The following is a 26,928-nucleotide window of genomic DNA, read 5'->3' as shown; positions in this document are numbered from 1 at the left end:
CTCTGTTGCTCCCTTACTCAGTTCCTTGCTTTAAGCTTAAGCCTGGGTAACATCCAAGAAACTCAGCAGGGCAGGTAACAACAGTGAATGGTACACCCTTGACTAGGTTTCTGTTAGACCTGAGCCACAAGCATTACATTGTGCCACCTTCAAATGCTGCCTCTGGTCTACTTCCAGCATGGAAGCAGAAAAGTGTCATGGAGTAATCAGATCAGCTATGCTGGCCTCTCTCTCTTGGTATAAAGGAACAATATATCACTCTGACATTGGGTGAAATGAAAGAAGCAATGGGAAGCTGAAGTAGGTGAAGAAGGAAAGAACTTAAGGGAAGAAAGAAATCAAGGGTGGATTTACAAGAGGTGTAAGGGAAAGAAGTGTTATGTTGCACTGGATGGTCAGTGTTACCTCATGTCACTTGAGGCTGGGAAGGAGAAATGCATTTGTGACAATAGGAAGACTCTGTGCTCAGGATCTCAAATGTCTTGGCTTTGTTCTTTTCCTTTCAGATGCCCAATACATCACCTGCAAGATGCAGAACTGCAGTGAAGCCACTCGCAGCAAACCCTTTCCAGGCTATATTGACCATAACTCCCTGATCGTCCAGGATGATTATGCCTTTGTTCAGGTGCAGCACACCATCTTCTCTGATTTATTCTGTTATATTTTCTATATTATATTATTTTGTCTTCCATTTTTTTTTTGCATGTGTGTGCATGTGTTTTATCTCCCAACTTATCACACAACACTGGATCCAAATAATAAAGGAGTGATTTACAATGATAATAGTGTTCCTTTAACCTCTAGTATCTTGCCACTGTAGGGTCATAGAGTTGCTGGAGCAACCATCATATGTACTGGAGTGCTCTGTGCCACTCCCTGCAGTCTCATCAGCACTCTGGATTACTGCCCCAGCTTGAAGTAATGTGTCAGTCATCTGCTATTACAAGGGAGTAGACCAAAGCTTTTTAGAGCATGAGAGAGAAATAGAAAAAGAGGGAGGGAGTCAGGGGAAGAACCAAAGAAGGAGTAATCAGGCTTTATTGTTATGCCTCTGTTGTGATTATAGTGAAAAGGCTGAAGATGAGATGTACTCAGGCAAGCTGTGTTCCAGGTGAGAACTGGTGAATAGATCTAGCTACCGTGGGTTTCATTAGCCTGCCACCAGTGTCCATTTAATAACAGCTGAAGAGGACAAAAATAACAGAATTGCAGGGAACATGGAGGTAAATGAGAAATCATTAGGACTAAACTGGTCTTCCAAGCAGTTTATGTTCTGCCATGTTTGGGGGTGGAGGAAGAGAGAAGACTGATATTTTAAATTGGGTGAGTTGATTGCTAATTACCTTCAGTTAATGAATTCAGTCATAAACACGAGTCTAAATCATCCACAAATAAATCTGGGACATAAGTTACAGAATAGCTTTTGTGCCTAGTGTGTCTCAGGCATAAATGAAATGTTTATGTGGTAAGGAAAATGGGCACGTATCACTGTTCAGCCTTGCTCTCATTTCAGAATGACTGTGTGTTTGTGGCTCGAGTGACACAGGAGCTGTGCAATTTGCTTTCATATGTCAATTGATTTATTACTTCATCATTGATGTCTTGGTTTTGTGGTCTTCAAGATTGTTAGTTGTCTTTGTTCTGACCTCATGTTATTACACACTGTAGAGAAGCCAACCCCTTTGTCTCATCTGAAGTCAGTGCTCGGGAGAATGTCTACCTTTCTGGATTAGCCTGTGTATTTTGCCACATTTCCTCTGTATATAAGTGCTGTATAGTGTTCCCAGTGCTGTCAAATGTTGGCTTTGTTCCACCTCCGTGCTAGCTGCACAGTGTAAGGAGGAGCATGTGAGGAAAAGCAGCCTCCTACGATGTTCCCTTTAATGCCCAATGGAACTTTACACAACTTTTATATATTCATGCTTGTAATTCAGTTTGGGAAGGTATCATGTAATATTTGAATTTGAAATGCCCCTATTTTAATCCTTAAACTTCTTAGGATTCTTAAACAGAAATAAATACAACAGGCCAGAGATAGCAAATGCCAATCATTAAAAATTGACACTTACAAGTATGAAACAATAATATTGTAATCCCTGGAAACAACCTCTGCTTGTTCGAAGTTGTCCGAGAATTCACTGTTTGGCTGGTAATTAAAAATGGGATTCTTCATGTGGTTACATATGTATCCAGATGTATCTGGCTGGCAAGGAACAGCTAAGTAAGATGCCGTGGCTGATGCTTACTTATCCCAGGCACTCTCCTTCCAAGGATGAATATCTCTATACCAGACAGTAAAGGCTTGGAAGAAATGATGAATGCCCTGAGCACCTTCCCCTAGCCTTCCTTACCTTCCTTGATCTCCATCTAGCTTTTCTGCAACTAACTCATTTGGAATGAGAATTAGTAGGCTCAAAAGCACAATGATAAGGGGAATGTGGGTTTATTTCTCCCACTACACAGTGTTTTATTTACAAAGTCACACTCTCTCATAAAAAATGCATGTGGCCTTCCTTCCATTAACATTTGCTCAATTTCCTTAAAAAATAAAAAGAAATTGGTGAAGTTTAGAATAAGAAATAGTTCTTATTTTACTTAATATGGTATCAATGTAGCCTCTGTGTAGCTTGCATTTTAAACTACTGCAGTGCATTTTAAAACACTCACTATTAAGGAACAGTCTTGATAAGCCTGGATAGCAGGCAATTAAAGCAAAGTTCTGCATGGAGAATCCCTTGGAATATTTGTTCTTCAGTATCTTTCATCCAAAGATTTCAAAGTACTTTACAAACATTGATTATACTTCAGCAGCACTGGAAGCTGGATAACATTGACAGATTTTATTCTTTCTATTTTTTTCCCCTCCTTTAATAGGTGGTAAGAAATTAAACCTCACATTGCTCTAACCCAGCATTTTCAAGGTCTTGCCATCAGTATTTAGGCACTTAAATACATGGCCAGATGTGATGAAACACCAAATCAACTGAGCTTCTGCCTTCAGGAGCTGTGAGTTCTCATGCCAATCTCGTAGCACATACGTATGATGTCTTGTACAGGGCCACACAGGAATTAAAGCTAGAGGAAGAAGTAGAAATCAAGCGTTGTCTGCCAATCTGCAGATCTAACCAATAGCTTACACAGCAGCTCTGCAGATAAGAACAGACTGTTTTCTGTTAAGGCAGAGCTGCTCTGGTGGAGAGCGCAGATATGATATCAGGGCCCAAGTGAAGCCAGGACTTCACTTTCCCCAGACTTTCCCCAGAAATTCTGGCCTTTGTCTCTCTTTGCATAAAGTAGTGCTGCCATTTTAACCCATAGCCACCAACACTGTGGTATTTCCCTTGGTGTTTTTTGCTTGATAGTCTCTCTGATAGTAAAAGAAAAAAAAAGTATTTAAAAAATCCTGCTGCTAATTTTCCTGCTTCTCTCATAGTTGACATCAGGGGGAAGACCACATTATTACGTTTCTTACAGGAGGAATGCATTTGCACAGATGAAGCTGCCAAAGTACTCCTTGCCCAAGGTAGGTTGCTGTTACTGGGATGCCCATATAAACCTTCAGATATTTTGATTGTACAGAAATTTTCAAATCCAGCACAAGTAACTGCAAGATGACATGCAATGAGTGAAAACATTGTTCTTTACCAGAACATTTGAAAGCAAGAAAGGACTGGAAACAAAGTCAGCACTTTGGCTAGTCAAGGACATCAGCATGAAATGTAGACAGATACCACAGCCTATGTAAATTAACATTTCTTTCTGGTTAGTTAATTAAGTTTGGGGGGGGGGACTCTCTTGTTATTTTCTCTTTTTTTGTGGTCTTAAAATTCCCTTCTCCTGTCCCTGTCCTGTGTGGGTCGGTTTTTGTGCTTTGCCTCATTAGCAGATTTTAATGGGAACCAAGCAAAGAGATGTCTTTGTGTGTCTGCTCCATATCTTCCCTAATTAAGAACAATGGTGAATTAGCATTGGAGCCTGAAAGGCTATTGCTGCCTTCTGGAGCTGAACTTCTTTAAAAGACCTATATAAAATGTTAGCTCCATTTTAAAGAAATCACCATTTTTGCAGCTGGGCTTCTAACAGCTTCTTAACAAAGACAGGAATTATTTTATTGAGTCCTTTTCATTCTTGATATAGTCTGGCTTAAATGAAATTTAAAATCAAAGGCAGGAAATAATTTTGTGATTTATATGTGAGGTCTAACATCCCGAGAAAAATGCATTCCCATAAATTAAGCAAGGATTGTCAAAAGGAAAAAAAAAAAAAAATAGGCAAGTGCAAGGTCAGCCTGTTCCTGGAAGGTGAAAGTATGTCAGATTTTGTAGATGGAAATATTCAAAGGGATAATTTGGCTGGTGTAACAGCTGACTGTCTTTGATTTCTCACCCCAGTTGACCTGTTTATAGTTGATTGAATGGGTGACCTTCATCACGTAACTGGATGGCAGCTCAAGCCTAGGCCTTCAGTGCCACACCTAACCTACTGTGCTGTTGTACCATTTGCTCCTGTTTAAATCACTGAAAAGCCAAGCTCCCAGGACATTGAGGACCCTACCAGAAGCCATATCATCTTCTTGGCTCTGATACAGAAGACCTGTGGTGTGCCCCAAAATCTTCAGTCACGTTTAAAGATAGTACTCTAAGATGTGGTTTGAAACTGCCGGTCCAAGAAGGGAAGAATTACTCTGTCCATTCAGATCAGATTTAAACAGGTTTAAGTAGCCCTTAGGAAAGAAGATGCATTTTTAGCACGGTTATTAACACCCAAGTCAGAATTGTCATTTACAGCTGATTCAGACCATCTGTAAGGAGAATGGTTGTATCCTTTAGACCACTTCTTTTTTCCAACTCTCCACCTTCTCAAAGGGGTCCCTGGAGAGGCAGGGAAAATGCACTGCAATTAAATCGCAATGCGTCCCCTGAGAATAGGAATTGGAGCAGTACGTTCATGTCATATGACCCAAAGAAAAAGGCAGGTATTTAAGGAGATAAGATGCTTTGTCACCATCTTGGAATATCTTCAAAGGTCGAAGAGCTACATTTGGGTTGGAAGGAGCTACAGTGGAGCTGTGGCTGTCTAGTAGTCTGCTATCAAAGGAGGAGAGCTGCTTTTATTAAAAATGCACAATGCATTATACAATTCAAGGTGTTGAAACAAACAGCTCCTTTTATGCCTAAATTCTCTTTTATCTCCTTCAGCTAAGAAAAAGGGACCAAATATGGTGAACAGTACTGAGTGACTTCTGGAACTGAAGATGGAAATATTAAGCTTTTTGTCTCTGCATGTCACCCTTCCTGAACTGGAAGGGAGTGATGGCAGACAGCTTTTGTAGGTGATGCTGCTGCACAGGCAGGAATGGCTTACAGCAAATCAAAACTAAAATATTCTTGTTGGCACTGAGAGCCAGGTAGCCAGTTTGATTAAAAGCCTAAAATGAACTTGAAACTCTCTCCCATATAAGAAAACTCCTGCATATGTGCATACTGGTTATGTTAACTCTATAAATGATCTTTATTCAGACTTGTTAATTTCTGCAGTGATGTTGATCTGAGTTGGTATTGCTTCTCTGTGCCACAGCACCACAATGTGGGCTCTGTCACAGAAGCTAATACCACTCAGGATAATCACCTTAAATGTACACACAGGGTACATTCACTGCATTTTAGACCAGTGCACTGGGCAGACATCTGTGAATGCTGAAGCAAGCCAAGCAATTTCTCTTCTAAAAAGACCTGTCCTTAACTGGTGCTGGGCTGAATACTGATGGAATGGGTGCATGTGGTCCCTCTCTTTTAAATTCATCACCTTCTTTCAAACTCAGGATGCACATCCTGATGGAAGAAGTAATAACCACAAAAAAAATCCTTAAATACAGACCTTAAAAAGAGCTGACAGTCCCAGTAATTGACAGGGTAAAACAGGCATTAGACATCCCCGCTATTTAACTTGCCAGGAAAAAAGTTCCCTGACCTAGTGCAAAAAGGGCAATTGAAGCACGTTTAGCAATTCAGAAAGCCTTGGCCTTTAGTCATTTGAGTAGAAACCTGATCAAACCCATGCACAGCATTGTGCTCTTACTTTTGCCTTAGGAAAAGCAAGAGGGACAGGTAGTAGAACTGCATGTTAATGTACTTTCACTCTGTGCTGGAACAGAGAGAAAAGCTTAGTAGGCAGGTGCATGGGGAGCCTCTGAGGACAGCAAATGTTTGAGAAAGGTGCCTTGCTTCACTTCCCTGTCCTCTTCCCTTTCTGTAGAGAGGTGGTCTGTTGTAGTAATGAAAGATGCAGTGAAGCTCTTGCTCCATATCTAGATGAAGACTGTTTTTTTGTATTATTCCCCCCCCCAAAAAAGCAAACCCCACACAGAAAAAAAAAAAAAAATGAAGTGAATGATATGCTGGTTGTTTTATTTTCTCAATGTGGAAACCAAAAAATTCTTGATGTTGATCAAAGACTTGTTTAATGCTCATATACTGATCTCTTTGCATCAAAGATTTGCATTGTTACTGTATCTGTTGGTCAAGTCCATGTTAAGAGGAAAAGTTAATTGATCCCCAAAGGCAAACAGTTGGAATGCTATCTTTTTTTACCTTATGCACTATGTATATGATGCCAATTCTGTCTCAACCTCTGCTTCTCCAGGCTTAAATTCCTTCAGCCTTGCTGAGCTCTTCTTTAGACTTGCATCTTACAGCATCATCCGACCAAAACTCAAGAAGCAACTAGTGAATAAATTAACTTATTTGCTTCTTAAGCATTCATGAAGTTGTCTTTAGTTTTCCCTAGTGTTGATGAACATATCTTTTTATCTTTCTTCCCTAGTTATTACAAAATTATTGATTAATAAGTTAATGAAACCGTACATTCACAAGATAAAAGTTTTACTTAAAATCTCTGGGTTTATGTAGAGGTTTGCCCATGTGTATATGCACATATGCAAAGGTTTAAACTTGAGATTAGATCTGTACTAGCCAACGTTGCCTGAAGCACATCAGGAACACCTACTCATGCGGATCTACCAGCAGATTGACTAGAGTGACAGTCTGAATAAGGAGCCTCTGACAAGCAGCTGTGGCAGCAACTTCTACTAGCACAGCTGGGGCTGAGAGGATATCTATTCACAGCCACAATTAGTAGAAGAGGGTGGGACTTATGTTGCCTTTCCTATTGTCTCCGGATTTAAGACAATCTGTTCCTTCACAAAACCAGACCATCTTCTGGGATACATTTTTCTCCAGTGCAAAGAAGCAAGTAAATCAAGTGAATATTCATCCACTCCATACTCAGATCTGGATGAAGAAACAAGAGTTCCAAATCTTAACTTCATGGTGAATCCACTTTCAAATTTATAGATCAAGTTTCTTCATTATACTATTTTTCTTCTTTAGATTACGAGACTCCATCTAGAAGTATTAATTCCCCCTACAAAACCATGAGAATGTGAATTGTCAAAGACTATTATTAACATAAGGAAGAAGTAGCATCAGCTTCCAAAGAATATATTTTCCGATAAAGTTCCTGGTTTTGCATATAGAAAATCCTGGCTGAGATTCATGAGAGCAGAATAACTTTGGGATATCTGCCCAAAACAGACAGAACAGCTGAATCTTCTGGGAATCACGCCGTGCTAAGAAATCTGCATTTCCTTTCCTAACTCCACAGATTTTTATGGCACCAAAGAACGCGGGGTGCCTGTGCTGGGCAGATAGAACCTGGGAATTTCGTAACAGTCTCTGTCTTGGTGGCTTTTTCCACTGGGTAATGATTTCTCCAGGCATTGGAAGAGGGAATCGAGTTTAATAATTTCTATTTTTTTCTTTGGTTATGCAAAGTTTTCATTGCTTCCTGCCTACTGTAGCACACAGAACAAACAAAGTAAAACAAAACTTCACTCAAAACACTAGTGATCTAGCTACACCTCTGCTCTTTACATCTAGTGAGGGTTAGGCTTGTCTTCCTGTGTTATTTCTTGGGACGTGTTTAGCACAGTGGTCCAGGACCTCGACTTCTAGTAGGCGCTGTCATTAGAAATTACAGTAAAGAGCAACAGCACTGGCTGCAGACATTAACCCATTAGGTCCCAAGCATACTTTGTTTCTGAATGCTAGGTGAGAAGCGATGTTTCAGGTGCTGGTTTTGATCTTCTTTAAAAAGAATTCTCTACATTTTTAATATCTCTGATTCCACAGCCACAAGTGGAATCACTCAGGTGCTAAAAAAAGCCACCCCAAATAAAAACTCCACCCCCTCCTCCAAACAAAGTACTCATTTTAATGAAAGGGGGGAGGAGGTGAAATGCAGCTGTATAACACTGTACTGCCAACGTAAACATTCAAATAACAGCTCATCAGTTAACTACTGCTTTGAAAACTGGTAGAAAAGAGCTGGTGTAAAATATTTCTGTTTGGAATTGTCAGGTTAGAGGACTATTGTCTACAGTTTCCCATTAAACTCTAGCCTAAATATATCCCTTGCTCCTCCACAGTTACTTTGGTGCCCTTGGAAATGATGGAGCAGAGCTCCCTCTAGTAACCTTCTTCTCTTTTCTTTCCCCAGGACATGCATGTTATCAGCACAGATGAGAATCAGGTGTTTGCAGCTGTACAGGAGTGGAACCAGAATGACACGTACAATCTGTATATCTCCGACACCCGAGGGGTGTACTTCACCCTGGCCTTGGAAAATGTCAAGAGTAGTCAAGGGCTAGAGGGGAATGTGATGATTGACCTCTATGAGGTATGTCATGACTCCAAACATTTCATTCCTATCTCAGGAGCTCATGTGATGCCAGTACCGTTTCCATCTTGCACATCAGTCTCCTTATATGCATGTGAACAGCAGAGCCAAAGAGTGACTAAACACGTAGTTTTATGCTCCTTTTATTTAAGGGCTTCAGTGCAATCAGATGAGTTTCAAGTCTAGGTTTCACACAGATGCTGAATTTAAGCCCAGCCTAATATTACAAAGAGACTAACTGCTGCACTCTCCTGTAGGTTCTCAAGTAAGGAATTGCTTGTGGCTCTTTCATGCATAGGAAGATATGCATTGGAAGATGTAGTGGAATAGTTCATTAAGACCCTAAGAGGAACTCTAGATTTCTCAGTCAAAATCCTGATAACCGACATTGGTCCAGTCTGTGGCTCTGAAAGCTTCCAATACTCTGAATGGCATTATTCCATTATTCTCCAATTATTGTTGCATTTCTGACAACCTAATCTCTTCTTTTAGAATTAAGAAGAGATTGCAGTTTTCAGCTATCTTTGTCACCTTCCTTAACTTGGACTATTCTGGGAACTGAAGTGAGTTTAGTTACACCCTCTTGGGCTATTCCACAAGCATGGAAACTCTCCTACCTCATCTTGATGTCCCTTTTACTCCGAACCTTTTCCTGACAAGTACGTTCTGCCTAAGCTCACCTGTAAGAAGACCAATTTACATTGTTTTCTATGACAACTGATCCTAAGAAGAGGACTTTTAATTTGTCCTAGTACTTCTCTTGCTCTGCTGCCCATTTGACTTCTGGAGAGAGCACTCGGCTAAGTAGAAATTTAGTCAGCTGCTATTTTGAGAGTCAGTTTGTCTTTACAGGTCTGCCTGTAAAAACAGGATTTTTCTGACCATGTAGAATAAAGGCCATGAACTAGATCTGAGTTCCTTTGAAAATTAAGATGCTTCCCACATTTCCCCACCACTGTCTGAGTATGAGCTCCACTTTGCTTTCAGCTGCCCTTTACTTGGAAACCACCTTGAATTGTCCAGAGAGTCCAAGTGTTTTACACCATTGCAGATGAACTGTAAGAGGATGCGCACTGGCACTGCAGTCATTTGGAGGCTTTTACTGTTAGTCTCTGCAACACTGGCAGCCCATGGAAAGACTGCTGCCTCTTATTACTGTCAGTTTGAGAAGCAGTTTCACTGCATTATGTAAAGGTGTCCTACATCCCAGGGGGAAAGAAAAGTGTTTGTTTTGTTTTATTAAGCTGACAGTATCCTGGATTAAAATTGATGGAATCAGAGTTGTAGCATCATATCTGCTGATTATCTAGATAAAAAGAATATTGGTTGACACCGAACCTGGCACAAACCTTCCTCTCAATTTGATGTTCTACCTGGAAGGGAATAGAAAGCCATCCAGTGCTTTTCCAGTAGGGTTGCAACTGATGAATGCTCTAGGGATAAATGGAAATGAAGATGAGAGAAGAAAAAAATCCATAGATAAATAAAAAGGAAGTGGAGAGATTGCAAAATGAGTCCTTCTGTGGTGACAGTGTTATATTATACTATTATGTATATAAGCAATTTTATTTGAGGAGGTGCCAAAGACCTGTTGTATGTGCATCTGTCTGTATACGTGTTTGTCAGCTGTTAGAAGTAAGTTAATCCGGTTGCATGGTAGTGAGTGTGTTTGTGTGTGTAGATTCATAAACTGATTCTACAACAAGGACAAATCTGTTCAGTGCTGCTTAAAGGGGAATTTCATTGGACATGAAGAGAAAACCAAGTTCTTTCATGGTGCTCCGTCATGTTCTCCCTTTTCTTCTCATGAAGTCATCAGGACCCTTTCACTTGAGGTTGTTATTTCAGTGTGGGCTATTCTGCTGCTGGACCTTGTAGAGAATAAGACGACCTCTCCTAGAGGGACACTATTCGTCTTCTGCATGTTGGACAGAGAAGAGTTTACGAATAGCTCTTCTGTCCACCACCTTCCAGTGCCACTTCATCAGTAGCACGCAGGACTTGGCATTCCATGGGCCTGAACTCACAAAGTGGCTGTCCTAGAGACCATGTCTTAGAGCAAGGGAAGAGCAGGAATCACTCGCCATTGGGTCTGAGTGCCCTTTTTTGTTTCTGCACCAATCAGTGTTGTGGTATGGGTCTTCTTGGCTCTAGTTGGACTGGTCCACACTAAGACAATCCTGCCTGTGGGAATCCATGCCTGAAGTGATAACAGCCTGTGAGGAGATGTGTCTGTAGCTGTGGTGTATATGCCTATCACTCTGGGACTAATTTTTTTAGCAGTATGCATCTTGGGTGGGAAGTATATATGAACATATGAAGTCGTTGATGGGGAGTGAAGAATGTTTTGAGTTGTGTGTTCATGTGTCTTGTATGAATGTTCACTAAAACTGTAGACAGCATTTGTATCTGCACACAATGTAATTGGGGTGGTGAGGATTGTCTACAAAGTTTGTGTGTGGGCTGATAGAGTGCTTTTTTTCTCTGACCACTGGTGGTCGTGCACTTACTTGCATGAGTGTTTCTCTCTCATGATTGTATGAACAGCAGGGATGAACGGATCATTGTGTGTGTGATAGTTGTGTACATGCAATAGGTGTGTATCTTCCTAATGAGAGCACACAAACACGTATAGTGTATGCAGTCTTTTCATAGCATAAAGCTATCCAAGCCTGACAGTATAACTTACACTTTGCTTTCTCTGGAAAGGATTCTGAGTCCCAGCCCATGACTAGAATCATAAAAAGAAAAATTCACAGGATTTCAGAACACATTTATCACCTGATATATAAAATGGTCTTTAATCATTTATGGCCAGCATTTCACAGGGACTGTATAATACGACTATTTCAGGACAACAACAAAGAAAAGTACAAATGGAGCTGTAGGCTCTGGCCTCCAGTAGTAAAGGCAGAACTATGTTATTTTTCCAGCTCTACCTATTCATGCAGCATCACTGGCAGACAAAGCGCCCTCGTCTTATGAGGGTGCCTTTCTATTACAACAAGGAAATCCTGAATACTTAATTGGGTAGTACCAAACAGTCCAGCTATGACTTTAAAAATATTATCTTTTTATACGTATATCACCAATAAATTGTTAACTACTTAATTTAAAGACTACTTCCTATTATAGCCAGTCATGTTTAAGTCTGTATGTAACTTCAAATGAAATTCAGTGCCATTGCTCAAGTGAGGAAGAGCCATTCGGAATGACTAAGTGCAGCAATATACTGTCCCACAGTATGTGAATCAAAGTGCAATAAGGTCCTACTCCCTGGGAGTTCTAGCATCCAAATCCAGCCACACAATTAAATCAGTTGAACTTGTACAAACTGAATCTGCTGTGTTACCATTTGCCACGTGATACCATTCAAGTAATAAAATCTGTGAATAAAAGGTACTGATGAATGGTTCTGCATCATAAGAAAAGTTGGGTTAGATGACTGAGCAGACTTGCTGAAAACCAAAAGATTTCTTACTTTCCCCCTCCTTCTCCCCATTTCACTTCCCTTCTTATTGCAGCACTCAGATTGCAGAATGACAGCCTAACAAATTCATTCGCAAGCTGCAGCAGCTATTGGGCTATTGATTTTCAGTGTGCTGAGAAGATGGGAACATTCTGCAGCGTGAGTTGTGGTTTGAGGTTAACTTTTTTTTCTCCCCATTAAGACACTTTTGGGCTTGGTTCCAACATGAGTCTGTTAGCATGACATCTTTACAAAATCCACCTGCAGGTCTATGGAATAAAACACCAGAGGGAAAAGAAAAAAAAAAAAAGGATGAGAATCTCATTGTTAGCTCTATACCTGAAGTTCTGGGTGACCTTGCTTGAGTCACCAGTGCTTTGGTTTCCTCAAAATACGTAATACCTCTGTGCCCCAAGTTATCCTGTTTAAACACTGATAATTATGAAACATGTTGGGTTCTTCATATGAAATGTCTTAAGCAGGCTATATGAGAACAGAAGCACTGAACTGCAAGTTTATGTGTGTTGTCATTTTCTTTGCAAGGCCCAGATGCTGCTGTTTCCTGCTACTGCAGTGCAAGAGACAAATAATTGCCCTGTACACATTTCATCTTTCAGGGGAAGGATGCCTACACAGCTGAGAGTGTCACTTTACAGATAATGCTGTTATCTGACTATGTTCCCATGCTGATTCTGAAATACAAGCTTTCTTTTCCATTTGTCACCTTTTCACCTGTGATCATCTTATCTTGTCCCCAGCACCTCAATTTGATGCTCCTTGGCAGTTCTTGCCCTGACATCTACCACACCGTCTCAGCCACCAAATACCTGTGGGGTTTCACAGGGCAAGAGGCACACATGCACAGAACCTGCATCGACTTGATCTATTTTTCAGCCATGTCAATTTTTCCTAGGTAGCAGGGATAAAGGGAATGTTCTTGGCTAACAAGAAGATTGACAACCAAGTGAAGACTTTCATCACCTATAATAAAGGGAGAGACTGGAGTTTGTTGCAGGCTCCGGGCACTGATCTGAGAGGAAACCCCATTCACTGTCTCCTTGTAAGTACCTGGGAGGGTGGTGGGGGTGGAACTTGGGGGTGGTAATCTCACAGAACAATCTTCTACCAGGTAATAATACAAGGACAGGGCAGCTCCTCTCTCCATGCGATATAACTCATGGAGGAAGTGCTGTGTATTATAAGTACAGTACATCAGGTGTGGGCTGCAAGGTGGTATTGCAAGAGCTGGCATTGTAGTTTATTTTAATTCAGTTTCATTTCTGGAACAAAAGGTAGCACCATAGATCAGCTTCCTCCTGCACAGCTGATGGTCTCCCCTTAAACAGCAGGTGAAGCCGGACGCCGTTTCTGTGCAGTTCATTCTCCGAACACTAGATGGGAGGAGCGAGCTATTGTAGCTCGGGAACTTTCAAGGACTTAACTTGCGGCAGGCTCAAAGGAAAGGAGAGCTCCTTTCAGTCCACTCTGTTGGCAGTATTAACATTTGTCATTTTCTCTTGGGGCTCAGAAGTGAGAATTGACATATTCATCCCAATATATGTATAGCTATGTGTTAAGAGTATATTGTATCTGTCTCTGTGCTTACTGATATAGATCAACATATAGGTAAGTCTTTGATCATCATTATATGCAGTTTTCAAGAGTGAAAGTGAAATATAAGTGGTGTGAACAGAATTGGAGATCTCTGTCAAATTAGAAAGCTTAGACTGATCTCGACATGTTTTTCAGCCAATACAATCTATACACAGTAGTAGCATAATACTCAGATGCCCGGTCTTTGAGCTTCTCAATAGCTTTTATGTTACACAAATTCTAGCATGGTTCCAGGCAGAATCAGAGGCATTACTTAAACTGCCCTTCCTCATGTTGTCCTGTACCTGCGTGTTATTTTCCATCTGAAAAAGATAGATGTTTCTCAGTTAGAGTTTGTAAATTTGTTAGAATCTGGCTCAGTGTTGCATTTTGTGCATTGTGATACACAGATAAACACTACACTAATATCTTAACTGAAGCCCATGTATTATTGCAGGAGCAAAGAATAAATAACTTGGTATTTGAAGCTGTTCAAGTAATTGATTTTTTTTTTTTTTTGATTGAGACAAAATACAAGCCTTTCATTTTCTCTCCAGTTTGGGAAAAATAACTCCTCTCTTTGACCCTCAGTCCTCTCTGTTTATTTCAGAGCTTGACTAATTTTTTTTAGGTTTGTTTTCTTCTTCCAACATTTTAAAAAATGTAACTAAGGGCATTTTTAAATTAAGTCTTTCTAGATGATGAAAACAAAAATGATGACATTCAGAAATTTTGCAGACATAAAGCAATTGAATTTTTTGGAAGGGGCTATGTCTAGAAGTCTTTCTGTTTCAAGTTGATTTTAGTCTAGTTTTAACTTGAGTGAACATATTCGACAAGCACACACCTTGACTTTTTCAAAATACAACCAATTTTATCAGAAACCCAAGATTATTATATGATATGATAGTGTAATATTTTGGGGGGCTGGCAAGGCAGTAGAAATAAAATCCATGTGTGCAAGTGAAATAATCAAAGTAAGCTCTATTTTTTTCCCATCAATTTGAAGTCTGAGTTCTGAGAAAACATCTTTCTTGGTATTGTTGCACACTGATCGAGAGATCTGACTCACTACTGCGGATATGATCCAGAGGTGCTGCTCTGCAGGGTCCTTATCAAACAGTAGTTCGCAGATACTGTGTATTTTATATAAAAGGGTGTGTTGCCACTGCAGTTATCCACTGTACAGTGGAAGTGGTCATGTGGCTGCGTATAAGCCAGGACTGGATGGCTCTTACTGAGAAAGGGTATTATGGCTGCCTTAAGCTTCCCCACCTGAACTGTATCTGCTACTATACTCATGGGCACCTGAGAATACCATTCACTTAGTATTAGACCAGACATGCCTGGACAAGCTGGAGTTCCCTTGAGGGTGGTGAGCTTGAACAAGCCAGGCAAGGGATTGTGAGCAGAGGCAGAAGTGGGGGCAGTTGTAGGGACAAAAAGAAAACTAACCCAGGGAAGCTCTTGATTCTCTGTGGATTGTTTTTATATCCTGTAATTCGAGTACACAAAACACTACTTAAACTCTGGTTCATTTTTATTTTGCTCTCTATGCCACCATGCTGTTGCCCTGAGAATTGCTTCCACCTGTGCAAGCTCGATGTAGGCTTTTCATCCTGTTTTCACTGGAAAGCAACCAGTTCCTAAATGCTCTGTGACTTGGGCTGGGGTTGGCATCTCGGGGCCATGGGCATCTGCAGAAGTTGGTCAAGGGACAAATCCTCAATAGATTTAAACCATGTAGCTCAGTCTTTGCCCTTCCAGAAGAATGGGAAGGAACTTAGCCCTTCCCCATGGTAAGGCTAGAGGAATGTTTAGCCGTGTTTATTTTTCCTCTTCCCTTAGCATGTGGTAAAACAGGCAAGAAGTCTTTTACATTGCCTGAGCCCCCCTGCCTCCTTCATGCTTAGGTGGTCACAAGCTGGTGGAATGGTAGCAGAGCAGGGATCATTCACTGAATAGACAGGGTCTCAGGTGTTTGACTTGAAAATTTGCAAGAAAGCCAGTAAATTAATTCTGAACCAAACTGACTTGTTAGGTCTTTTACAGGAACAGGCAGTCTGTCTGCAAAAGAAAGGAAGGTATATAAAATGCACCAAAATCTCATAGTAAAATAGCAATTCTACAAGAGAACCAAGCTATTTAAAAATCTGATTTGAGCTTTGCAGTTAATGATGGGAGAAGATGAAGGCAGAATATGGAATGCGAGAATGCAAGAAATGATAGAGAGAAGACCACACAAGTTGGAAGTGGTAGGGGAAATTATTGAAGCAAAAGCACTGTAAGAGCTCTATGGAAATAAGTCAGGGATCCATAACAGCATTCTGCTGAGGAAAAGTATGGAGAAAAGGAATTGTCCTATGCTTTGAGGCAATTCTGTTTCTTATTAATGTGACATAGCTGTAGTATTTAAATAGTTCACAACCTCCACTTACCTCTTCAGACACTTACTCCTGCATCACCAGACGTTTTACCTCCTTATGTCAGTTGCTCCTTTTCCCTCTACATATTACTGTTCTTGCCATGATCCTGCTTCTCCTTATGGCATAGCTAAGTGACTTCTTAATAGTCCATTGTAAATCTAGCTTAGCTCCCCACCTTACTTCACAGCAGATACCAATGCTTTCACACTGCTGGTTTTCAGTGTTATTGTCTCTAGCAATATTTCGGAACACAGCAATGACGTATGTTCCAGCTTGTTGGCAGACTGGGATCTGCCCTTTCCCAGAGTGACAGGATGGTCCACAGCCTGTGAGTGAGGTGCTGTGTCCTCTGTGCATCTGGTCTATAAACCTAAACTAAAGAAGATTTAATGCAGAAAAGAGTACATAGCAGCTAAGTTGGCAGCTAAGGAGGTTAAGAGGAAATCTGGTTGAAAAACAAGGCAGGCCAGACAGAACCGTCCCTCTTCTCACACTATGCTCAAGTTGGTTTCTTTCAAAGCAACTCAAAGAATTTCTTTGCATTTTTTTGTGAGATGGTTCTGAATAATGTGGATGGAGGAAAGCAATGAAATTCTATCTAATCCCAAGGTTTTATTTTTCTTGAGTATACCACTTGTTTTCTACAGTGAATACCTTTAATCTTAAAAAAAAAAAAAAAGCTGCCAAGGTATTATATCCCAAAGATGCTGGGTTTGTTTGCTACTGATCTTGTGCTGTGAAGTGGTTAACTGAGGTGTAATTCTATCTTGCAAGTTATGGGCATCTGTCTATGAGAGTTAATCAATTTGCTTGCAAGGATGGTCTTGTGGTTAAAACATGGGGCTGGATCTCAGGAGAATCTTGATTCAATTTTTAGGCCTATCTCCAATTTCCTATGTGACCTTGGGCAAGTCATTTATTTTCTCTGTGCCTCGCTTCCCCAGACATCTGTTTATTCCTTCCCACATTTTTTTTGCCTTGTTTATATGGATTACAAGGATTTCAGGACAAAGACCCATTTCTTTTAAGGGAGAGCCTTCACACCATCTGCTACAGAGTAAGTTAAGCATGGAAGTGAGGTGGTTTGAATCTCTCTCCTGGAGGTGTTTATCTCTCTTCACTGCTCCTTGCTATTGCAGTGAGTGAATACTGTGACTACCACTAGCTTTGTGAGTGGTGTTTAACATCACTCTTGTGTTAGAACACTTTGTCCCACTCCTGATCAGGGGTGGTTGCTGATAGCTGTTTTGTATGTGTCATGCCATTGGAGACTGTTCAGGTGGGCTGTGCAGAACAGCCAAGAAGCAGTTTTGTAGGGATTTATAAGAAATTTTACTATGGACTAATGAGCCTTCTGAGGAGAGAAGCATCAAAGTGCTGGCTTGAAAAATACTAGGAAGCAAGTAATGAACTCCATCATTGTAAGAACTGTGGCAGTGAGCAGAGCAATGTGCTGTCACTCATGCTTTTTCTTCTACCGAGGTTGTAAATGCTCCACAGCAATGGTTGTCTTTCTCTTGGTGTCTGTGCAGCACCTAGAACTGCTGGCTCCTAGGCAGTGACAAGGAAACACAAAACTGGTGATTCTGATGAAAATAATTATTTCAGTAGCCTGTTGGTTATAATAAGAAGGATAGAGACAGCTGATAGAAATGCTAAAAACCAAAACTGAGATATCTACATACGCATTAAGCTATGGGAGCTAGAAGAGGAACACAGAGGCATGAACAGTGTGTTGGAAGACTAACCAGTCTGGAAAAATATCTGTCAATGAATTATATAAGGATGCAAATGGAGAAGGTATACATCAGGGCTGGAGAAGAGAGTGCTGCCACAGTAAGCATGTGAGATGGCCTTGGGAAATAAATTGAGGTGTTTGGCTAGAGTAGAGAAGTTATTTTTTACACCATATCCAGTTGTCACTAGACACCATGAGCATTACTCTGCTCCAACCAATAAGAAGTCATGCCACTTCTGCATCAATACCATCTCAATACCATCTTTCTATTAGACAGCTGAGCTGGCTTTTAATACTTGAGATATGTATTCCATTTCTGTGTATTATATCTGAAAACTAAGGCAAATTTGAAAGAAAACCTCTGGTAGCATAAAGATTTGAGTCTATCGAGGTTTAATCTCTGACGCGGTGGGGAATTGGCTGAGTTGCTGCCATTAGCTACTGTGTTCAGAATGCTGAAGTGGGCTTAGAGTATTAGTTTTAAAAATATGTTCTCTATTTAGACTTTTCAGAACATATAAAAATGTGAAATAGAAGAATTCATGCTCTTGCAATGCTTTTCTACTTCCTGCATGCATGTCAGCTCAATTTGGTCTCCACTCCCTCCCTATGCCCCGGGGCTGCTCCAGCGGCTGCCCTCACAAGGCTGTCAGTTAGAGTTAGGCTCCTCAGTATATTCCACTTGGCAGGTTGTGTTCCCTTCTGCACAACCCATGTCCCCTTTTTCTGTCTCATGTGAGAGCTCTCACATTTTGTCACCACCCTCATTCACCTTTGTCCAAACAATCTCCTGCCTTTTGTTGTTGTCATTCTCCAGAGAGAGACTTTCAGAGTCATAGACACCTACCTTGAGATGGGAAGGGTCAGTGATCTTCCTCCAGTGACCCACTGGGCTTGGTCTTCTGCAGAGGAAGCCTACTAAACTTTTGGAGCTGGAGACCTAGGCTTTAGGCAACTGATACTAGACAGAAAGATGTGCCTCCTAACAGCCTGAGGGCCTTCTGCATGGCCTCTCCTCTCATCTTAGAGAGCGATTCAAGCTGCAGCATGGGCTTGGCTGTGTGCTCCTGTATGATGTCCCCCTCAATTTGGTCAGTTTGCTTCAGGTTTTCTTGCCAATATTTTTTCACTTCCCCTCCCTTGGCATGTTTCACAAAGGACTCTTCATGAGGTTTGGAAGAAAAAAAGTACTGAAAATAAAACCCAAGAGAAGGCAAAGTTGTGAAAATTTTCAGCAATTACCAGACTACAGGTTTGGAGGGAATTGTAAGAGCAACTTTGGAAGTCTGCCTGTCTGTCTCACTCTCTTGCTCTCCTGATTTATTCTGTACCATTCCTATCTTATCTGAGTATCTGACATACAAAATCAATAACAAATAGGTGAGGTTTCCATGGATGTATTTGTATTGAAATCTTAAAGGTCACATCCAAATGGGGCGATGAAGCATTGTATTAAACAACATTTAAACTAACACTTTCCTGTCCAGGCATTTTTTCTTAGTGCAATTCAGAACAGTGTCCTGTCAAAAATAGTCAGAGTTAAGAAATGGTATGGCACCATCTGAATTAAGTTGTTTCTCATGGCTAATTAGTGGTGACTCCTCACCACCCCAAGTTGCTCTCACAACAGGACCAGGACAGAGACCATGTATTTCTGAGCGGGGCTGGATGCAGAGGTTAGGAAATAATACAGAAAGACACTATGTTTCTAAGGCTGTAGAAATAGGAACATGCACTTCATGTTATGCCTGGTTTTTTACCTTTATTTCCCCTTTCTCCGTAGCCCTATTGCTCCCTTCATCTTCACCTGAAGGTCTCAGACAATCCCTATACTTCAGGAAACATCGCCAGCCGGGACACTGCCCCCAGCATTATTGTAGCTTCAGGTATGAAACATTTAAAGATTGCCAATGTATGATGTGCAAACACTGAAAGAAATCTTGAGTTTGTGATGGCTGGGGAGGGTGTTGAGTGGGGTGTCACACCAGCAGTAGCAGGAAAAATGGAAGGCTGTCAAATGGAAGTCCTTATGGACCTTCAGCTCATCATATGTTTTTTATGGAAACCGACCTACACCAAGTGGATCACTTCTAGTCCTCTACTCCCATCAACATTAGATCCAAACCAGGGCACTTCCTTTGCATGTGAAGGTGTGTAGAGCTGTTAGCACTGGATCTTTTATATATTTTATTCTTCAAAATTAAAGTATTTCCCTACCCTTCCCCCTCCTTCTCTCCCCAAAACTCCAAGTTCTGTAATTGCAAAAAGTAAATAAATATATTTACTACCCTGATGTGCTAATTCTGCTGTTTCTTAGAATGTCGCATCGTTAATCAATGCCCATCTTACAGGTAATATAGGCACTGAACTATCAGACAATGACATCAGCATGTTTGTTTCTTCTGATGCTGGGAACACTTGGAGACAGGTAAATGATACAGAATAACAGGTTTAAATAATAATCATAGGAAATTGTCATAGAAGTAGGCTCAAAATGTTGCTTAATTTTAGGGTTTTTTCGATACAGAATAGCTTTTTTTCAAATCTATTCAAAAGGGAGAACATTTATTCCCTTCATAGAGATAGGTAGATAGATGCCGAAAGAAAAGGACTGAATATGTTGTTAGACTTCATATATGTTTATAATTAATATATTTTTATAATTCTACTCAGAGTTTTGCTTCAGTTTAACCCAATAGTAAAGAAGAGATTAAAATATTAATATATATAAGGAAAGTATGTGTTTGCTTTTACTGTTGTACAGCTGTTGCACTGATCAAAACATTTTTCTCTCCTTCCATGAGTATAATTTCCATATAAATATAAATAATTTACATATAATTTACATATAAACCTGCTATAAAATTAGCAGTGCAATAGTTACTTCTCCCTCACTACATGTGGGACTCATTTCACCGAAGCTGAGTTGTCCAAAGTTCAGTGACCATATAGACTGATAACCTTGCCTTGCTCTTAATTTAATGGAGAGAAAAGAATCCAGTTCACCCTGTTCTGAAGCTATCTTTCTTTCCATTAACTGTGGAAAGAGCCTGGATGATGAAGTTAAATAAATTGCCTAATATTTAGTGAAATCCCACCTGTTAACAAAGCACTGCTACTCTTTAATGTGTTTATCCTCAGAACAGGAAGCTCTGTTTTTCCTGTTTTCTGGGTAGGATATCAAGTCATGGAGAGAAGGACCGACTTTCTCAGACTGACAAGTGCTGCTGTATAAACTGGACAGGAGATGCTTGCAAAAAGCCAATACAAAAGAAGACACAGGAAAAGAAAATATTTTTTAAAATATTTGATATTCTAAGAATCTAATTATTTTACAGTGTTTGACCAGCCCTCATTTTTCTGGCTACATCACTTATGTGAGATAGGGCCAGTCATGTGCAAACACATAAAGTTCTTCTTTAAACAAAATTCTGTCATCAAAAGGAGGAAAATTGTTGTTCCTTGCAAAAATTAAAGTTTCTAACTTTCTATCAAGCAGAGGCAGGATGCATTTTCCAATGACCTGGGCAAGAATGCTGGAGAGGGACTTTTCACAAGGGTGTGTACTGACAGGAGAAGGTGTAACGGATTTAAATTGAGAGAGGGTAGATTTAGATTTGACATCAGAAATAAATTCTTCACAGAGAGGGTGGTGAGGCACTGGACCAGGTTGCCCAGAGAAATTGTGGATGCCCCATCCCTGGAAGTGTTCAAGGTCAGGCTGGATGTGGCTTTGAGCAACCTGACCCAGTGGACAGTGTCCCTGCCCATGGCAGGGACGTTGGAACTAGATGATCCCTTCTATCCCTTCTAACCAAAACCATTCTATGATTCTAGAAAGTTAAAAAACAAACAAAAAAACCCCACAAAACCACCAAAAAGCCACACACACAAAAAACCCACATATAAAAAAAGCCCAAGAACTGTGTCTATATAAAATGTCTTCCTCTTCTTGGTAATTTCCCTAGCACATACTTCTGTCATGATAATACTTAATGAACTATGACATTTTCTTAATACTAAGGAGAATATTTTTAAATATATGCACTTTTTCCCCAGATCTTTGAGGAAGAGCACAGTGTTCTGTACCTGGATCAAGGTGGAGTACTGGTTGCCATGAAACACACATCTCTGCCTATCAGACATCTCTGGTAATGACTCTGTCTATGCTAAATGTCTGCTGTCCCTCTTCAGATGCCAGGAAGTAAGCAGTTAGGCTGCATAGAGAGTTTTCTGTAGCTATAGTCTAGAAAAATATCAGTTATGATACCAGCAAACATTAACTCGGATAAAGCTAAGCAACACGCAATTCCAGCTTACAGTTTCAGTTTCACCATATCTTAGATATTGTCAATGTAATTCCACAATTTTTCTGATTTAGCACAACTTGGCTTCTTGGGTTTGGTAATATGAATCTGGATTATGGCTTTGTCTCTTAAGTTACCAAAGTACTCCTAATTTTCAAAATTATTGATGAACTTGTCTTCTAAGTGGCAGGCAGGACTTATGAACGAAAATTTTGTTGAATAGGTTCATGATTATATATGTAATAAGGCAAAAATGTGTCCCCACTAACACTTTTGAGTTTATGTGGTAGGTAGAATATGGTTTTGTGATGTTGTGCATGATTTACTGCAGTTATTGTCATATCAATATCTGAAACTCACAGACTCACGTCTTAGGAAGTGTTGAATGGTTCCAAGCTTTTGCTTAGACCCACCACAGGGAAGACTGCTGGTCAGAAGAGGCAAAGCTCTTGTGCTCCAGAAATTGAACCTCCTTAATATGTCTTACGTTGGGGACCCAAAAATAAGATGCTCAAAATCACTTGTTTATTTTTAAAAAAATCCTAACCCTAGAGTACATTTTGCCCTTAAAGCATCAGTCTCTAATGTAACTTTACTACTTTCTACACCTTAAGTATTGGCAATGGGTTAGCAGTATAATGCCAAACAAGTTTGATCAATGCTCTGATTTATGATGCTTCTGAAAAAAGTAGTTATTTAAAAGACTAAGTGCAGTATCCAAGACCTGAAGCTGCTTGCTGCTTCTCCATATCAGCTCTAGTGGACTGGAGCGTCTCTTAAAGTAAAGTAGGATGAGAGTAAGGAAAGATACTAATTCTGCTTTCTCCTAGGTTAAGTTTTGATGAAGGGAGGTCTTGGAGCAAGTACAGTTTCACATCCCTCCCACTGTTTGTAGATGGAGTATTAGGGGAACCTGGAGAGGAAACTCTCATCATGACGTAAGTGAGCATGTCATCAAGGTAACGTTGATGGGAGCTACACTGAGAATAGCTTATGAGGGTTGTTGGTAACACAATAGCATTTCTGGCGGAGGACTGTCTCAAGCCAGAAGTATGCAGCCTTCTGTTGCTAAATCACGAATATTTAGTTGTGATATGATTGAGGGAATGACAACATGGTTCCTTGCAAGCTGCAAAAACTATCACTTAGCTTATCAGCATGAAAGCTGACTCCTCAAATTGAATGTGATTTAAAGCAGAGTTACACTTGGCAGATGAATATTTGAAAGAAAAATGGTGGGGTATTTTTATAGCTGTGTTTTGCTGCTACTTTCTTTTTTTTTTTTTTTTTTTAAACTGAGACACAGAAAAATGAAGACATTCTTTTGTAAAAATGAATGACAAAATGTTGCCTGGAGGCTGAGTCATGAAAAATTATGATTAAATTCAGTGTGGTATGCTGAGCTCTGCAGGGTGCATAAATCTGGATTCACCCTGCCAGAAATCGTGACATTTTACCTGAGATAAGAATTGTGAAAACAGGAAGAAAATTCAGTTTCTACTTGTAAAAGAAATAAAATAAAAAAAAAAAAAAAAGGACTGACCTTGTAATAAACAGAGTATATTTCGCCTGGAAATTAAACTGAATTAATAGAGATGTATGCAGAATGATCCCTTCATGTTCTGATTTTAATTTGTGTGGAAGGTACTTCCAAAGCTCATAACTGAGATATCAAACTCCTGTAGGTATAACTGTCTCCAGCCCCATGTCAGGTCTTCTCTGTATAGTCATTTTGGAAATTGGCATAAGTGGGAGGATCTTGATCCACAGAATAAAAGCTATATGCAATTTTTAAGGAAGTTGTAGATATTTAGGAGCTTAGTTTGTCTTTCACTATGTCAGTCAAGTGCAAATCTGTAGGAGTGGCATAACTATCTCTGTTGAAAATTTGTGGGTGACTGTACGTGTGTAACTACCAGGCTCCATCTGATGCTCCTTATTATTGTATGCTCTTTCTGCTGTATTCTGTAGAGTGTTCGGACATTTCAGCCACCGTTCAGAGTGGCAGCTGGTGAAAGTAGACTACAAGTCCATTTTTGATCGGAGGTGTGCAGAAGAAGACTACAGGCCTTGGCAACTCCACAGCCAGGTGAGAAGCAAGGAGGCTGGGATCTGAGCTGAAGTAGATAATCATCCTACAGTTAAAACTCAGTATGATCCAATGTCTTTTCCTGTTAGGTTGGTGTATCAGATTGCCCCTTACTGGATGGGTCTGTTTTGTTACATGGGTGTGTTGACCTCAGATTGCACTATGTGAGCCCCAAAGGATGAACAGCTGCCTTTTCAGTTTCATTCTCCATGCAGGCAATTAGCTCAGACTTATCCAGATCTGAGGAATGCAACTGCAGGAGCACTGCTGCTGAAAGAGGCCTAAAGCCCTTCAGTCTTCCATCTCCCATCCAGTTTCCCTGCCCTTACCTCCTTTCTCTTCCTCCCATCCTTCTGTGTCCTCACAACCAGTGTCTTATGTCCCTTCTAGATGCTTTCATGCTTCTTTCTCCAAACTCCTGCTCTCTTAGACTCCTTTCTTTCTTACTTGGTTTCATCCTTGTTCTCTCTCAGCAGCAGTAGTACTTCTGCTGTGGGAGTTGGGTACTTTATTCCTCAGTCTGTTGGGTCCCCATGCCTGGTCCCTTGCATCCTGGATGCAGCTTCTGCATCACTCCTGGAACCATTGCTTAAGTGCCCAGCAAGGTAACGCGTGCTCCACAGTGCCTGCACCTGCCTTGGGGTACTTTCCCAGCCCTGGCATATATGACACAACAGCCTGTGTTGTAGCAGGTTAGAATAAAATGTGGCCCAAATTCTGTGGTTATATAAACACCACAGGCTCCACTGAAGTCTAAAGCAAAAATACCCATTTATATCATCAAAGTTTGTCTTTCTGTACGTATCTTGCTGGGCAAGAATTTAATAATGAATGTGAAATGAAAGTAGTTTGACTCAGACTAGCTGCTCACACAAGGCACAATTCCACACTAAAAATACCGATTATGGCTTAGATCCTGAAAACTGGTACTGCTTCCTTGAAATTCAAGGAGGCACAGCATTTTACACCATTTGCCATTCAGGCACTTCTGTTTCATGGGCAAATCAAAGCCATGAAAAGTTTCTCTTCCTACAGCGATTTTTAACAGCATAAAAGGTAATAAGTGAGACACCACTGTATTTTTTTCTTTACTTTCCTGTGCTTGCATAAGCAAAAATGCCAAGGATTTCACAATATATCTTTGAGAATGTTGGCTTTGGAGCTTGCAGAACTATTTTTAGGAAGGCTGCTGTGGACTCTTGCCTTTTGATTTGCTTTCCATTGAGACTACAAGGCAGAGGATTGTTCCCTAGATGGAAATATTTGGCAAGGTGCTAAAGATAGGACTGAAAAGACAAGGAAATGTTATCATCCACATAACAAGTAAAACCCTGTAAAAACTGAAATTACAGTCTGTGGAAAGTATTTACATATACACATATTACTAGCTTCCACTAAACAAAATTCTTGCTGAAGAGATCAGACCAAAGAAATAAACCTGCTCTGTCTCTCAGACTGCAGAGGGATCAGAGTATGTTTTCTGTTGCTGTGAAACCTAATCTATAAATGAGAAATAGGCCTGAATCAATTGCTCATTGGCCTTAGAATAAATTCAGAACTGAATCAGATACATAAGTAACCTCAGATAATTTCTTAGTGTGCACTGGAAGAGGTGGTTTAGTTTCAGCTAAAGCTTCAGTAGCTTTAATTAGCTTCAGTGTACTGAGATGGCATTTGACTTCCCATCCTCTTCCCTTGAGTCACAGCTCCCATTGCACAGGCTTGGAAAAATTGGGTGATACAAATAGTCTGGTGGGTGTCAGAGAAAGATATTTTTGGTTTTGTTTCCAGGGAGAAGCTTGCATCATGGGAGCAAAAAGGATCTACAGGAAGCGCAAGTCAGAGAAGAAATGCATGCAAGGAAAATATGCTGGGGCTATGACCTCAGAGCCATGCGTGTGCACAGAGGCAGACTTTGACTGGTGAGCAATGGGCCCAAGAACTCTGTGCTCTCTACCATGCCATTCAGGGCTCACTGGAGAGGCTGTAGTCTTGCAGGGAGTAGATATTAATAAACAAGTAAGTGGCTAAATAGTTTGCTCCCTGGTAGTGAAGGTATCTCAAAAGAAAGGTGGAAGGTGGAATAAATATCTTTAATCTGCCAAGGAAGGTATCTCAAAAGAAAGGTGGAATAAATATCTTTATTCTGCCAACTCTCTCACAAAATTGATACTGAACAGACCATTTTCCAGGTGACATCTGAGCTCTGTGCAGCATTAAGATAAAAGGTCCATTTAGCACGTCTAACCTCAGCAATGACCAGGGGTGGCTGTGAAAGTAGTAAGACATACATAGTGTGTGTAAAAATTAAAAAATTCTTCATACATACACACATACATGTATATCTGTGTACAAATATATGCACATGCAAAGTAGGCCTTCGGCTTCTGGAAATCAAGTATCTAGGGAATACCTGGGTCATTTGTTACATCCGGACCATCATGTTTGATAGTCTCTAACAGACACTGCCTTCGTGATTTGGGTTAATGTCCTTCCGAAGACTTCTTTCCTCTGCAGTATGCTATAGGAAAGAGTCTCTTGGTGAGTCATGAAAGGCGTGATAAAAGGTT

The 26,928-nt window shown here is 40.4% G+C and overlaps 1 protein-coding gene across 1 annotated transcript in view; it reads left to right on the top strand.

Moving 5' to 3' along the window:
* LOC104510371 (VPS10 domain-containing receptor SorCS1-like) overlaps window positions 1-26,928 on the top strand; it is a gene marked incomplete at its 5' end in the record, with an annotated part of 115,098 nt that overhangs the window by 38,490 nt on the left and 49,680 nt on the right. The window contains 10 exon segments of the mRNA XM_010152599.1: window positions 507-625; window positions 3,434-3,523; window positions 8,557-8,736; window positions 13,119-13,265; window positions 19,746-19,848; window positions 20,314-20,390; window positions 22,022-22,113; window positions 23,100-23,207; window positions 24,241-24,358; window positions 26,150-26,280. Coding sequence (XP_010150901.1) covers window positions 507-625; window positions 3,434-3,523; window positions 8,557-8,736; window positions 13,119-13,265; window positions 19,746-19,848; window positions 20,314-20,390; window positions 22,022-22,113; window positions 23,100-23,207; window positions 24,241-24,358; window positions 26,150-26,280 — 1,165 coding nt within the window.

This window comes from Eurypyga helias, unplaced genomic scaffold (assembly GCF_000690775.1).
Source record: "Eurypyga helias isolate BGI_N326 unplaced genomic scaffold, ASM69077v1 scaffold4705, whole genome shotgun sequence".
Taxonomy (NCBI): domain Eukaryota; kingdom Metazoa; phylum Chordata; class Aves; order Eurypygiformes; family Eurypygidae; genus Eurypyga; species Eurypyga helias.
Note: the sequence above shows the minus strand (reverse complement) of the source record. Positions and strands in the feature narration are given on the sequence as shown.